Source organism: Stomoxys calcitrans, chromosome 1 (assembly GCF_963082655.1).
Source record: "Stomoxys calcitrans chromosome 1, idStoCalc2.1, whole genome shotgun sequence".
NCBI lineage: Eukaryota > Metazoa > Arthropoda > Insecta > Diptera > Muscidae > Stomoxys > Stomoxys calcitrans.
This window is the reverse complement of record NC_081552.1, coordinates 170,422,730-170,438,279: the sequence shown is the minus strand read 5'-3', so window position 1 is coordinate 170,438,279 and position 15,550 is coordinate 170,422,730. Positions and strand designations below refer to the sequence as shown.

General features: G+C 40.3%; 1 protein-coding gene across 2 annotated transcripts in view; it reads left to right on the top strand.

Moving 5' to 3' along the window:
- The first annotated feature begins 12,047 nt into the window (after positions 1-12,047).
- The window catches only part of LOC106081689 (mucin-5AC), a 354,746-nt gene continuing 351,243 nt past the window's right edge, over positions 12,048-15,550 (top strand). For both annotated transcript variants that reach the window (XM_013243839.2, XM_013243838.2), the window contains exon 1: positions 12,048-13,091. In XM_013243839.2, coding sequence (XP_013099293.2) covers positions 13,034-13,091 — 58 coding nt within the window. In that variant the 5' untranslated portion in view covers positions 12,048-13,033. The remainder of the gene's footprint in view (positions 13,092-15,550) is intronic.

Below are 15,550 nucleotides of genomic sequence, written 5' to 3'. Positions count from 1 at the left end.
CTATATCGGGAGATCGGGCGGTCGGTCTACAGGTTATGTTTAACTAAAATCCGATTTTATGTGATCAGAAAGTCATGTTTATATGCAAAGAATACGAAATCCTCAAAATTGTTTGGAAAATATTTTTATACCCAAGATTATTTTTATTTTATTGGGTATTTACCCAATAAATACTAAAGTGTTGGGTATTTACCCGGTAGAAACCCATCTGTAGTCATCCGCCGTATAGTACTGACTTGGCACCGAATGACTTCTTTTTATGCTCGTATGTAAAAAATAAAATGAGAGTTCAACGTTTTTCGGCACCTGAAGAAGCGGTTGATGTGTTCAGAATGCATGTTTTAGAGATACCTCAATCAGAGTGGCAAAAGTGCTTGACAATTGCTTCAAACGCATATCCGAATCTAGTTCGATCTAGGCCATCTTCAAGAAAGATATCAAGGGGCCTAACGCAACTCACTTTCCTAAATATCAGCAAAATTCGACAAAAAATGCGTCTTTCATGGGGGCCAAAACCTTAAATCGAGAGATCGGACTATATCTGGACCGATATGGGCCACATTAAACCGATATGGGCCACATTAAAAAATATATAGAAGGGCCTAACACAACTCACTGTCCTAAATTTCACCCAAATTGAACAAAAAATGCGCCTTTTATAGGCCCAAGACCTTAAATCGAGAGATCGGACTATGTGGCAGTTATATGGAAATCTGGACCGATCTGGGCCAAATTGAAAATAATGTAGAAGGGCCTAATACTACTTACTGTCCCAAATTTCAGCGAAATCGGACAATAAATGCGCCTATGATGAGTCCCAACCTTAAATCGCAGATCGGTCTATATGGGGGCTTAATCAAGATATAGTCCGATATAGCCCATTTTCGAACTTAACCTGACTATGGACAAAAAAAAAATCTGCGCAAAGTTTCTGCTCAATATCTCTATTTTTAAAGACTGTAGCGTGATTTCAACAGACAGACGGAAGGACAGACGGACGGACAGACGGATGGACGGACAAACGAACGGATGGACAGACGTGCGGACATCGTCTTAGATTTTTACGACGATCAAGAATATATATACTTTATAGGGTCGCAAATGGATATTTCGATGTGTTGGAAACGGAAAGGCAAAATGTCAAAACAGTGGTGGAAGGAAAAGGTAATTTAATTTTCTTTTCACTATGTTTGATCAAAGAAACCGTTGAGTGGAGCGGACGTGTTTTGATTTCGCTCCTCGATGAAAAATATGCGTATCTCGGAATAGGTACCTATTACGAACAATTTTTAAGCCTTTCAGGAGTAAGCTCAAAATGGACTCCAAAAACCCAACTGCTACGGTGATGGCATCAGACCACAGCATGTTGTCTGTTTCGCCTATAGGTGAGGGTGCCTTGACTTCAAGCTCACAACCAGTCGTCAGACTAACAAATGAGGAAGAGACGGATAAACCAGAAGGATGCACAGTTCGTCTCTAGCCTTTAAATAAGGTGGTGTTTCCGATTCACATACAGACATCGACGGTGTCAATGAGACATTTATCGCAGCCGAATCGAGAGGGCTTCGCTAAGCTCACAAGAAGACCGAGAAAGCAATCCGAGACACGACGAAGAAGACAGAGGAGTATGCATCGGCAGCGCGATCGGTTGAAAGTGCAGGATGCTGGAAGGAATAGAATTGACATTCCAGGCAGTTCTACGGTAACTGAGAAGAGAATCAGATCTCTCGAAGAGCATAACACTGCTGAAATGTTGAAAAAGAACTCCCCACTTTCAAGTACTCTGGGAAGATCAAGCCAGCCCTCCGCAGGGGATACTCCAGATAGTGTCCTGCGGAGGGAGACAAAATCGGAACAGGAACGAGGGAAGCGAAGGAGGGCTGTGACTTCCAAAAGGACGACACAGCCATCACGGAAGGGAAAGATGGTCGCTGAAAAAGGTAAGGAGCCGTCCTCTTATGCCAGAGTGGCAAGGAAGCACAACAGTGATGAGCAAGGTTATGCAGTCATTAATATCGGCAGTGCATGCAGTAGGATTCCACCAGATAATCGGTCTCAAATGGAGGCTCTGGTTAACGAGCGGATTTTCGTACACCCATACAAGTGATAAGCTGCGAGTATAGAGGGGACATCTTGACGCTTCGCTTTACGTTAGCAGAATGTTTTGATACCGTCAAGAAGCTCGTCGGAAGTTTCCAAACTACCTCGGGCGCAAAGCTCGACCCTGGTGAGAAAGATAAACATCCCCCAGCTCACAAGGGCTACGGTCTTCACCAAGGGATGGGACAGGAAATTTGCGACGGAACGTATGTTGAGATTTTAAGGCAAGCAAACCCAAGGTTTGGCCGCAGAGAAGTGGGAGGTCTACCACAGGCGGGAGAAGCAGGAAGGAACTCTCCTTGTGGTGGACATTGATCAATTATCTGTAACAAGTTTGGCAATGATCGTTTCTTTTTCCAGATTGGTCGTTTTCCAGATTGGGAAGACTAAGATAGGCAAAGATCCTCATATTGAGACATCAGGTAGTGCAGGGGCGAGAAAGTCAACGCAGCCTAACGAACAGCGACCCAACGATGAAGCCACCACTGACTCTCTCGGAAAACTAGGATATACAAATATTCTAATACTGAAACATACGGCAGTGCAGTGACAGGAATCGCAATGCAGCCTTACAAACAGCGAGCAGAAGATGAGACCACCACCTACACCCAAGAAGCCCATTTACTTAAGATTTGTGAAACTAGGATAGACAAAGATCCTAATACTAGAACATCAGGCAGTGCAGGGATGGGAGACTCAATACAGCATAACGAAGAGAGAGGCGACGATGAGACAATCACCCACTCCCAAAAAAACCCATTGATTGGAGGACCAATGAGTTAGGTCATCCAGATAAACCATTACTAGAGAGAGAGAGAGGGACAGTTACACACGCTCTGATGTAGATCAGCAAGGCCAAGATTCATATTGTCTTAATTCAGGAGCCATGTATGAGTCGCATTAAAGTTTCTGGACTGAACCATATCAACTACCAATTATGCTATGCTACCACTGGTACTCGGCCTGGGACCTGCGTTATTTATCATAAAGATTTAAATTTTATATTTTCCCCAGAGTTGTCAACGTCGGATGCAACAGTGGTGAAACAGGGAGACGGTGGAGCATGCCTGGCATCACTTAATCTGCCTTTCGACTCTCTGACAACGGCTGGTGAGGAAAGCAAAACAGACAGGAAACGAGGTACAATGCGAACTTTCACCACATTTCGTGGGGTAGTACAAACACTAATAAGCGGGGTCAAGCCCTGGCAGAGTTCTTGAATACTAACGACATAAAAACATTCAGCATTCGTTACACCGCTACCTTTGTTAATAGGATTATGGAGGAGGTTTTAAATGTGACAAAATGTCCGAAAAATCTGATCGATGTGGTTCAGTATTGGAGGGTCTCCTCCATGGAGGAATCCTTCTCGACCACCGCTACATTGGGTTTAGAATAGCACGGTCATTGCCGGCCATAAGCTTCCGTAATAAGTTGAAAACCAACTGGACAAAATTCGCAATACTACTCAGAAGAAGGCTTGGGCAAGATAATTTAGATTGTCCAAGCATAGAAGACATTGACGACAATGTCAACGGGATTACGACTGCACTAGTGGGGTCTTCTGAAAATAGTTGTCCTCCCTCAGAAGTGAAATCACCCAAAAAAAAAAACCCTGGATGAACGAGGAGATTACCAACATTGGTGAAGAGATCCGCAGACTTTATAACAGAGCACGTCGTAAACCAACGGAAGTTTATTGGTATGTGTATTACATACGGCTCAGAGAATATGAAACGATTATCAGATACGACGGGCACCGGAATCTTGACATCATGAGGTAGATCGAAGGCTTATCATTACAGAATTTATGGTAAAGGTAGCCTTGTGGAGCTTCAAACCATTTAAGTCTCCCGGACCTGATGGCAAAGTTCCGGCGTTACTACAGAAGGAGGCCGACTATCTGGCGTCTCATCAGACCACTATTTTCACAGCATAAACTCCGAAAGCCTGGTGGTATTTATACCCAACCCCGGCAAGGAAAGTTATGCGACACCAAAGGCCTACAGACCTATAAGCCTTATGTCCTTTTTACTCAAAACCATGGCAGGTATTGTGGACACCATGGTAAAGAGTAGGACATCCAGCGAAATGCTCATGTACAAACAGTACGCCTATTACAGGTTTTCTAGGTTGGCCTCGATTATACCGCGATGGTTTCACCTGCTCCTATCCTCTATAAATTCTCCCATCGCCTTAAGTCTCATAGCCGCAGTGGCTGCCTCACACTTTTTCTGTATATCTTTGGGTCGGATATCTACAATAGTCTCCAGTGCCCTAGAGGGCGTGGTCCTCATCACTCCGCCTATGCAACATGTTCTCTGAATCTGTTGTATTTTCCTTACGTTGGTCTTTTGTCCATCGCAAACATGAAGGTGAGAAACATTTTTTTATCATGAGCGTGAGTGAGTAAAAGTGGAACATCATTCACACGCTCATCTCTAATTGCTGCATTCCTTCTTGTACACAAGTACCTTATTATTTGAAGAGCAGCATTATAATGTTGTTTCCATTGCGATAACATGTTAATTGCACACGCACACGCAATATCTGGTCCACTATGCAGTGCTCCGTACAATAAATAGCAAATTAATCCTTGATACATTTTTTCATCCACTTTTTCCCTTTCTTTTGCATTGTTTGGCTGCTTTTCTAATTTGCAGGTAAAGGAGTTTGTACAGGTTACTAACTGCTTAATATATCCTGATTGCAAAAATTTTATACTTCATTTGGCTTAGCATTCAAGACCAATACAGTGTTGTGGTACGCCTAAGTCTCAAATATCAAATTTCGATTGCAGTGTTTTAACAAAGTTTTCGGTCATAGGTTGGTTATAACATGCGATAACTATATCGTCTGCATATAGTGCAACAATCATTTTTTTTTATTTTTTTTTAAGTTGTTTATTTTCAAAAATTTGTTATATTTACAAAGTTGATACTATAAATAAACAAAAAAGACTTATTTCAAAAAGAAATGTGATATAGTACATAGCCCATGTTTGGGTTCTCAAATACTTTATATATAATAGTTAGACTTAATTATGATCTATACATATTTACATGAATTTTGATTTATGTTCGGATATCTTTTTATATATACATGTAATGAAAAAATTTACAAAAACATTACTTAAATATTATTGAAGTATTAAAGAAAGTTAGAGGAAGTAAAAGAAAAATTTAAAAATGCATCGGGTTTAATTGACAATCCACCAAAAAATTTCTTTGTTTAAATTTCTCCTCTCAATTGAATCTTTGTTTGAAATAGTAGTATCAAACCTTAGATCATTACTTATGATTAAATCATTTCTTACAGCCTTTACATTGGCCCTCCTATATAGGTGGTAAAATATCGGGATACCTTGTCGATTTTGAATAAATTCTTGAGTGTCTAAAAATATGAATGCTTCAGGGGGGCACATATCCTGTAACTAAACAGTTAGAGATGTATTTGTGGTCTACATAATAAGGCGCTTTAATTAAGTTGTTTGAAGTACATTGCGTACTTTTAGCAATATGATTTCTTATTAGCTTTATTATAAAGTTATCTATCCTTATGACATCTGCTACAACATACAGTCTTTTGTTAGGTATATATTTAACAAAGTCACTTTCTGCTGACCTATATAATGAAGTACAGGCCCGTAAACATTTTCTCTCAAATTTCCTTAGCATCTCCATGTACGATGGCGATATACTGAACCATATGGGACAACCGTAAGTTAAAATGGGTCTTACAAGAGATTTATATAGTAAAAGTTTTACTGACGAAGTTATATCTCTTGAATGAAACAGTTTTCTGTGCCGGAAAAAGAGCCTATTGCCTTCTGGATTTGAATCTTTATATGATCGTGAAAGTATAGGAACTTATCTAAATAAAGCCCTAAATATCTAACTTTTTCCTTATTTGGGATATTTTGATGGTTTGGGGATTTGATTCCCAATGATTTCCAATATTTTCTTACATTATAATTGCATTTGCCCAAAGGTGGGCGAAAAAGTATCGTCTCACATTTATCATAGGTAATAGACATGTTCCAATTTGTGGAATATCTTACCACCAGGTCAAATTTGTCCTGCAAATTCCTGTTTATTCCTTCCACATTATCATCAGCGTGATATACTATAATGTCATCGGCATACCCTATGGAATTCATCATATTGGATAACAAATCGCGAATGTTAATATTAAATAATGTAGGGGCAAGGCACAGTGACTTGTTGTAGGCCATTGATCATTATAAAGTCCCTTGATCGCAAGTCGTTGCGGTCGGACACGAAAAAGTACCTTTCATTTAACATATTATGAAGTAAAACTACAAGACTGAAAGGAAATTCATATTTTAATAGTTTAAAAAATAATCCAGGGATCCAGATACTATCAAATGCTTTCTGAAAGTCAATAAGGCAAGCTTCTGTGCATAATCGTATATTGAAATCCCATTCTATAAAGGAAATTAGATTGTGTGTGGCGTGAACAGTGGAATGATTATGCTTAAACCCGAATTGGTTCTCGGTTCCGATTGCGCGGTTTTCCATGGCCTTTATCATCCTATTGTTAACACACATTTCAAAAATATTGCTCATATTTGGAAGAAGAGTTATCGCCTTGGGTCGCTTGGGTCTTTTCCTTTCTTGGGGAAAGTTACAATTCTGCCAGTTTTCCAGAGTTGTGGAAAATGGGAATTACTAATTAAGGAGTTAAAGAGCCTACGGTAGATGTGAACTAATTTTTCGGCAATGTGTTTTAGAGCTACATTTGGGATTTTGTCAAAGCCATAAGACATTTTTCCCTTTAAACTCCTAAAAATGTATAAAAGTTCATCAATTGTCACGAGATTCTCATCTAACGTTGTGTGAGTTGGTGCGATATCCAAAAAATCTGTGTTTCGGTTTATGTTGTCTACAAAAGAAGATTTTTCCTCCAAAAATCGATCGAAACATTCCATTACCTCCTTGTGCACTGCATTCTTTTTGTCATAATCTTTCTTCCCATAAGTAGCCTCTAAGAACGAGCCTAACGTATCTAGGACCTGAACCCTGTCCCTTATAGGAAAATTATTCGAACTAGCTTCTGTCTCGAGATTATTAGTATCAATATTGACTTTCTCAAGAAGATGTGTGTCCTCCTCCGTAATTCGTATAACATCTATTTCATCGAAATCATTCCTTCGGCACAGTTTACGAGCTTCGGCGAAAATTTCAACAGAGTTCTGGGGCCTAAGGCTACTTAACTTTCTAGAGTGATAGGTATTTAGTGATATTCTAAGGTTCTCCTGAATTAGTTTGCGGGTTTGTCTAAGTTTGGCCTTCTGAGTCCTAATAAATTCGTCTGTTATAAATGTCTGCAAACTACTATGTTGTTTGATCGTTGTCATCAGTCTGTTTTTCTCCTTTTGAAATTTTCTAAGTACTGCCGAGTCAAATACCTTAAAATGATCCCTTTCCCTGTATTTCGAAGTCGTTTCCTCGATAGATCTTAATATCATTCGGTATATGGTCTTCAAAATATCATCAATATCATCGTTAGTTAACCTGGTATCATTTGGGATGCTCAGGGAGTCCAAGGAGCTATTTATTCTTTTCTGAAAATCATTCCATTTCGTCTTTCTATAATTCAGGTTGTATTTCCCCTCGGACCCCATCAAATATAGAGGTTGGCTTCCAACTTTCCTCGATGCACTTTAATGTATCGCATGATGGTCACTGTCATATGGTATCGTTTCCAGGCAATTAATCGAAAAATGTTGACATTGGATGTCAATTCGATAATCGGCGATGCATATATCTAAGTATGAACTGCTTCGCGGAAGTGATGGTGAGCTAGACGCATATAATTTGCATTTGAAATTAATATCATTTTCAGCCAACCAGTTCTTTAGTACTGTTCCTTTGTGGTTATCTACCTGATTGCCCCAGTCCTTATGCTTTGAGTTCAAATCACCAACTAAAATGTAATAATTATCAAGTGAATCGAGATTCAAGAACTCAAACAGTCTGTGAATTTTATTCTTAAAAAACTAATCTTTATTACCCGATGGATAGTATGCCGATATTATAAAAATTGTCTCGTTGGAACAAGATTTTATTTTTATTATACATGTCTCTAGATATTTAAAAGATCTTATGGCATTATTACTATACGTTTCGTACCTTATTCCCTTTTTAATAAAAATGGCTGTGCCCCCACCGCATTTAGAGTTTTTTCCTGTCGTTTCCAATCATATGATAGTGCAACAATCATTAGTGCATCTAGATGCGGATAGAAAAACATATTTATGCCCACCACCATAGGATGAAAGAAATACTTATCTAATCAGTCCTTTTTAACATTTAGAAGTATTGATCTGCAACCCAATAAAGGATATATATATAGTCCTGATCGTCTTGGCATTTTAAGCCGATCTAACTATGTCCCTCCATCGAAATAACGATAGCGGTCGAAATTTTGTAAGGATACTGGCTGTTGTTGTAGTAGTTTGTTGTGTTTTATCTTTCGTCTTGATCCTTTTAAATGTCCAAATCCTGGAACTCTGCGACTAAGATTGGGTGCGTCCAGAGGGATCTGGGTCTGAGTCGAATGTGTCAGGCTGGGCAGTCAAAGAGATGACGTGTGTCGTGTGGTCCCAGATCACAATCGGGACATACATCCTGCAAGTCGGCATCAATTTTTGCTCTGTAGGATAGGCATACGTTAAACAGTGCTGGAGATATCCTCCCCGCCTTGGGGTACTCCCTGTTTCACTTTACGTTGCTTCGACTTCTTCGCACAGATAATTTGCCACCCAGCGTTTCAGGCCTGGCTTGAGGGACGTGTTGGCGATGTCCTCAATTAGTTTGGCATGGCTGGCCGTGTCAAATGCCTTCGTTAGGTCCAGTGCCACGAGGGTCGTCCTATCACATGACCTGGGCTGATTGAAGAGCCCGGTCAGCCAGGCAAATGTGTGCGGTGATAGCATGCAAAGCAGTTGTTGTGCTGTGCAGTCTTCGGAATCCATGCTGATGCCCGGCGAATGAAGATTCTCCTACGAGGCTTGGGAGGAGTAGTGCCGCAAGCGTCTTGGCTACTGGTGAGAGAAGGGAGATTGGTATGTAGGACTCCCTCAAACTCGGGTCCTTTCCAGGCTTCAGTAGCGGAATAAATCTGCCCATCTTCCAGACATCGGGAACTATATGAGTGTTCAAAGACAGGTTGGGCACAGTTGTAAGGTACTCAACTCCAGGTAGAACCAGATTCTTCAGCATCAGTGTAGAGTTTCCGTCGGGGCCTATGCCTTGGATGATTAGGCGTCGCTGATGACATTCGTAACTTTGCCCATAGTAAAATTGTGATGGCTGTCAATCGGCTCGGAGACCACGGATACGACGAATGGCTCTCCTCCTAGCCCTGTCACTCTCGGGATGCAAAATAAATTGAAGGTTGAACAACCTGGTGCATCTCTTCGGATCAGTCACGGTTATTTCGCCAAAAGTGACTGAGGTCCTGTCGTCCTGTCTACCGGGGTTCGAGAGTGACTTAACAGTAGACCACTGTTTGCCTAAACCGGTTACTCAGTTACATTGCTCCAAGTGTTCCAGCCACAAATTCCGCTTATGTTCGTTGACTACCCTGTTTATTTCCAGATTCAGCTCGCTGATTCTGGTTTAGTGGGGTACATACAAAGAATCCCATCATGCTTGTGTGCGAGTATCACTGCCGGAAATTAGGGTATTCGAGCGAGCGGCTGCTGCGTTAATGATATCTCGGAATTTCCTGTCGGCATCTAGCACATTCGAGGGGGGTGTCAGTTCACTGAAACTGCAATTGGTGTACTCTCTGAAACCGGCCCAATCGGTCTTCTTCTGACTGATAAACGTCCGGCTCTCAGATGTTATTAAGTCGGTTGATCGGTCGATGGTGAGAACTATAGGTAGGTGGTTTAATCCCAAAGAAATGACGGCCTGCCAAGACACGGCACTTAGGAGATCAGGGAATGCAATGGAAATGTCTGGCGAGCTGCTATACCTCCTCGTAATCCTAGTGGGGGCATCCTCATTCACCGTGCAAAACGTGGAGCCTTCAATCTGCTCTACCAAAGCTATGGCCCGCTGGTCATTACCTAAAGCCTCCTTGAACCAGACGATTATGGCCCGACAGTAGCCTATTTATGTCGGGCTAATTAGTTTGGCCATTAACTGGGTGACAGCTACGAACCGGTGGTATGTACACATTGTATAGCTCTATCTCGGCAGCACTGGATCTGACTGCTATTCCCATGCACTCCATGTTGGGATCACTAGCACCAGGCGCAGGCGAGATGGGTCTATACTGCACGGAATGTGGTATCACGAAGGGCTAACCCCCACCTCCATTCCTTAAGCGATCCTTACATTGTATGCGTGACAACTGTGCAAGCTGCACGTGTTGCTCAAGTTTTTCCCCTGGATCGCTACAACCTATATGTTCTTCCGACTCATAAAATCCACTATTTCGTCGAAGACCGATGTAGGTCGTTGGGGACTGCAAATGGATCATATCATATCATAGAAAGCTATCTTCCGATTTGAAATCTCAGTCCCTAGGATCTGAAATTGTTGTTTGTCCGATTCGGCTGATCTTGTGAACGGAGTATTTTGTTATAATTTCTAACATCCATGGTAAGTATTTGTTCAAATCGGTCTATAACCTGATATAGCTCCCATATAAACCGATCTCCCGATGTGACATCTTGAGGTCCTGAAAGCCGCAATTGTTATATGATTTGTTTGAAATTTTGCACGTAGTGTTTTGTTGCGACTTTTAATAACCGTGCCAATAACGATTGAAATCGGTCTAGCACCCATATAAGCCGATCTCGCAATTTGAGATCTTAAGCTTCTGAAAGTCGAAATTATCATCCGATTTGGCTGAAACACGTAGAATTCGGTTTTAACTTGCTTTGGGCCACGAAAGGGGCATTTGTGATGTCTTTATAAAACTTGGAAATGGATAAAACAGAGAAGTGTGAAACAGATCTGCAAAATTTCAATTCAGTGGTGCATCCTGCTCTGCAAACTTTGTTTATGGTGCATAGAGTCCAGTTTTAAACTTCCGGCGGGTGAGAAGGTCCCTGGGGACCTTTTTCATTGATGGCCATAAAATTTAATAAAATGCTTTGTCATACAAAAAGTTCTAGAATGACTCAACCGTCGGAGGGTTAGGGCACAGTTTATTAAACGTCCAGTCCCTACGAACTTATTCGCAACTTGCTAATTACGTTTCATACTGGTTGGGTATAGTTTAACGCAGACTTTCCACACAGCTTTTCCTTGGAACATAGAAAGCGGCACTGTCACCGTTTCACATAAATTTCGTTTTGTTGTTTTCTTCTCCCTCAAACACAACAACTACTTGTTTATAATTCGCCAAAAGAACGGTGTGTATGCTCGATTTGTTTTCTCTTCTTATTTCCCTTTTTGTTTTTATATAACAAAGTTGGTTCTTTTACCCAAATTCTCAATATTTTCCAATTTCGAAAATTCTAACACAAAGAGAAAAAACTTAGAATAAAACAGCGAGTGAGAGAGAGAGAGAGAGAGAGAGAAAACTTGTGTAGTTTTAAAAAAAATCATTCACAAAAAGGTACAAAAAAACCGCAAACAAATACTTGAATTTTTCCTTGCCTTTGGTTCACTGATGGCATGATATATGGGAACCTTTGCAAATATTTGGAAAGAGACAAAAATCTCTTAGTTGTTTGAATCTCTTAGTTGCCATCTTTTGAGGATCAGTACTCGCCAATACTGTTGCTGTTCGGCTAAGAGATTGTAGAGTATACGAAATGTTCTCACCGTTTGAGAAAAGTCAAGGAAAACTTTTCGAATTTTCAAAATTTCTCCCAGCCATCTTGGTTGCTGATGGTGTTTAGGTGCCGCCGCAGTGTTGTGGAGGCAGTGAGTGAGTGGCCGTGTGGCTCGATGTTCGTTTTCGTTTTGCTGAGCAGAGTGAATGTGGGAAAATTTGTTTTGAAACAAAAGAAAAATCTTGTCAGTGGTCTCTGCGGAGGTTTCACGTTTAAACGTCTCGAAATTTCAAATTAAAAAAGCGCACATATACCCAACGAAATAAAACAGCAGAATTGAAAATTTCTTCTGTTGAAAACAAAAATTTTTAAAATTTATGAGAGTTCTATGCCGTTTCGCCGCAACGAATTTTTAGCCAATTAAAAGAAAAAAAAAAAAGAATTTAGCAAAAATTTTATTCAAACAAAATGTTACGAAAGATAGCATAAATATAAGAAGAAAATATAGAAAAATATTTAAAAATTCGAAAAAAAGAAAACAAAGTGTAAAAATGAAGCCACAATTCAATCAAACATACCATATGTAAATTTCCATAAATTAAGATTAGAAAAATTTAAAAAAAAACTTCTTTTCAAAAAGTGAAAGGGAAAATGTAAAAATTACTCCAAAACCAAGTGGTTGTCCATATAGTGAAAAAAGTCAAGAAAATGCCAAAAACGACATTCAGTTTGTGAACATTCCAAATACAAAAAAAAGAAATAATAAAAAAATAAATTCTCAAAGAATCCACAAAGCCTCTAAAGTTTTCGAAATAGAAATTTAAATAAATCAACATTTTTTGTGGTGTGAGAAGAAAGTTGTGCGTGAGTGTGTGTCTGAGTGTCGCGTTAATCGAGCACCTCCCGGTTTTGTTAATCCGAAAGTTTTTCCTTTTGCTGAAGTTTGAAAATAGTTTTCTTTTGCGCTGTGCGTTCGCCAGTGTATGCGTGAGTGCGTGTGTGTTTGTGTGCGTGTCCCAGTGTGCAAGAGTGAAAGCATCTATTGAGTCACCATCCGCATCAGCATCAACATTGTCTTCGGCCATTCTATGTAGCATTGTGCACTGATGTTGGCGAATTTCTAAGCATTGTGTTTAGCCTTTGCTGTGTGGGCCTTCGCGGGGGAGGACCATGCCGGTCATTGCCGATTCTGATGAGCCACCAGCAAAATGTTGCAAATATTGTGAGGGTATGCATATGTATATACACATATTTCAAATATTCGACATTTCCCATAGTTTTAAGTTTACAACAACAACAACAACGACTAGAGAAAAACAAAGCCCTATGGGACTAAGGCTAATACTCAGTTTAACTGAAAAGTGCTGTTTTCAAATTGTTCTAACTTTTTGTGCTTACTGTTGTCTGTTTTTACTGTTACCAATTTTTTGTTTATGGTACTCATGCTAAGAAAACGTTGTACAATGATAATCTCTTACTGTGATCCTTTATGTTGAAGCTAGTCAGAAGCATATTTCAGGGCGCAGGTTTCTGGGGTTATTTCAGACAGCCACTATTACCTAAACTATTTGAATATGTATTATGGTCAGCTTGGGTTCTGTTCACCTACAGAAATGTGTGAGCACAGATATACCCGATACTCGAACCGAATATGGCCTATATCGGGCCATATTTGCATACAGCTGGCATATAGGCCGATCTGCGGATTCCGGGTCTTTAGCCCATAAAAGCCACATTTTTGCCTGATTTTGCCGATTTGCTACTTTTTTGCCCGATTTTGCTACATTTTTGCAACAGTGAGTTTCAGCAGGACACCCGATATTTGAACGGCGTATGGTTCAATTCGGCCCATATTTGAATAAAGCTGTCATGTCAAAGCGGGATTTTGGTTTATGTGGGAGCTATATCAGGTTAAAGACCGATTTGAACCGTACTTGCCACGGTATTTGGAAGTTATAACAAAACACTCCGTGAAGCTTCCAATGGCTTAAGATGTGTAATTCGGAGATTGGTGTATATGGGCGCTATATCAGGTTATGGACCGATTTGGATCGTACTTGGAGGTCGTAACAGAACACTACATACAAAATGTCACCCAAAGCGGATATCAATTGCGGCTTCCACGGACTTAGGATGAAAAATCGAGAGATCGGTTTATATGGGAGCTATATCAGTTTATAGCCCAATTGGGTTCGTACTTGGGACGATTGTTGAAAGTCGTAATGGAATAATGCGTATAAAATTTCAGCCCAATTGAAGAACAATTGTGGCACATGATTCCAAATCAGGAGATCGGTTTGTATGTGAGCTATATCATGTTGTAGACCGATTTGGACCATACTTGGCACGGTAGTTGGAAGTCGTACCAGAACACTACGTACAAAATGTCACCCAAATCGCATATTAATTGCGGCTTCCACGGACTCAGGGTGTCAAATCGAGAGATCGGTTTATATGAGAGCTATATCAGGTTATATAACGTAGCTCAGAAGTTAGCATGTCCGCCTATGACGCTGAAGGCCTGGGTTCGAATCCTGGCGAGACCTTCAAAAAAATTTGTGGTTTTCTCCTCCTAAAGCTAGCAACATTTAACTGTGGTTTTCCCCTTCTAACATTTGTGAGGTATTATGCCATGTAAAAAAAGGTGTCGCACTGCGGCACGCCCTTCGGACTCGGCTATAAAAAGGAGGCCCCTTATCATTGAGCTTTTGACTTGAATCGGACTGCACTCATTGATATGTGAGAAGTTTGCCCCTGTTCCTTAGTGGAATGTTCATGGGAAATATTTGCATATCAGGTTATAAGCCAATTGGGTTCACACTTGGCACGATGGTTGAAGGTCGTGATAGAACACTATTTCAGCCCAATTGAATAACAATGGCGGCTTCTAGCAGCACAAGACGTAAAATCTGGAAATCGGTTTGCATGGGAGCTATATCATAGACTGATTTGGACTGTACTTGGTACGGTAGTTGGAAGCAGCGTTATTGTTGTGCCACTTTAGTATCAAATTTTACACTATTTTTGGACGGTGATACTAGTGTGCCACCTATTATGGTGCCACTTAATACCATAGTTTTAAGGTTTTTGGACCACTTTTGCACTCCTCTGTGTCACTTTTCGAAAAACATTATTTTATTGCGTTTTTTCCATTGAATAATCGTAGTGCATATGTTCGAATCTTGGCGTAAGCATTTGAAATATTTTCCAGAGGTTTTACTCTCCTCACCGTTGTTTGCGGTATCCCTTTAAAAGAAGGCATAGCTCGGCGGCACGCGGTTAAGACTCGGCTATAAAAAGGACGCCTTTTTATTGGGCTAAATCTTCAATGTTCATATGAATATTTTCACTTGCAACTATTCGTACCCTCACATTGAGGTCTTTCTCACTTCATTATTCAGTTGGTTAAGCGGAGTCAGTGTGTCCCTCAAAATCTCGAAATATGAATAAGACTGCTCGAGATATTGCACAAGTAATTCTATTTGATGTATCCCAAGATGACATCTTAATTCCCGTGGCGAGAAAGTCGGAAAAACTGGTCGAAAAGAACCAGATTAGAAATTTTTGTCTGTCCGTCCATTTAAATTCTTATTTAATTAAGCTGAATTTGTCCTTATGATGTACGGTTACGTCTTTCGATATTCATGTCATAGTCTCAAGAGTGATAGAAATCATCCAGAGAACTTG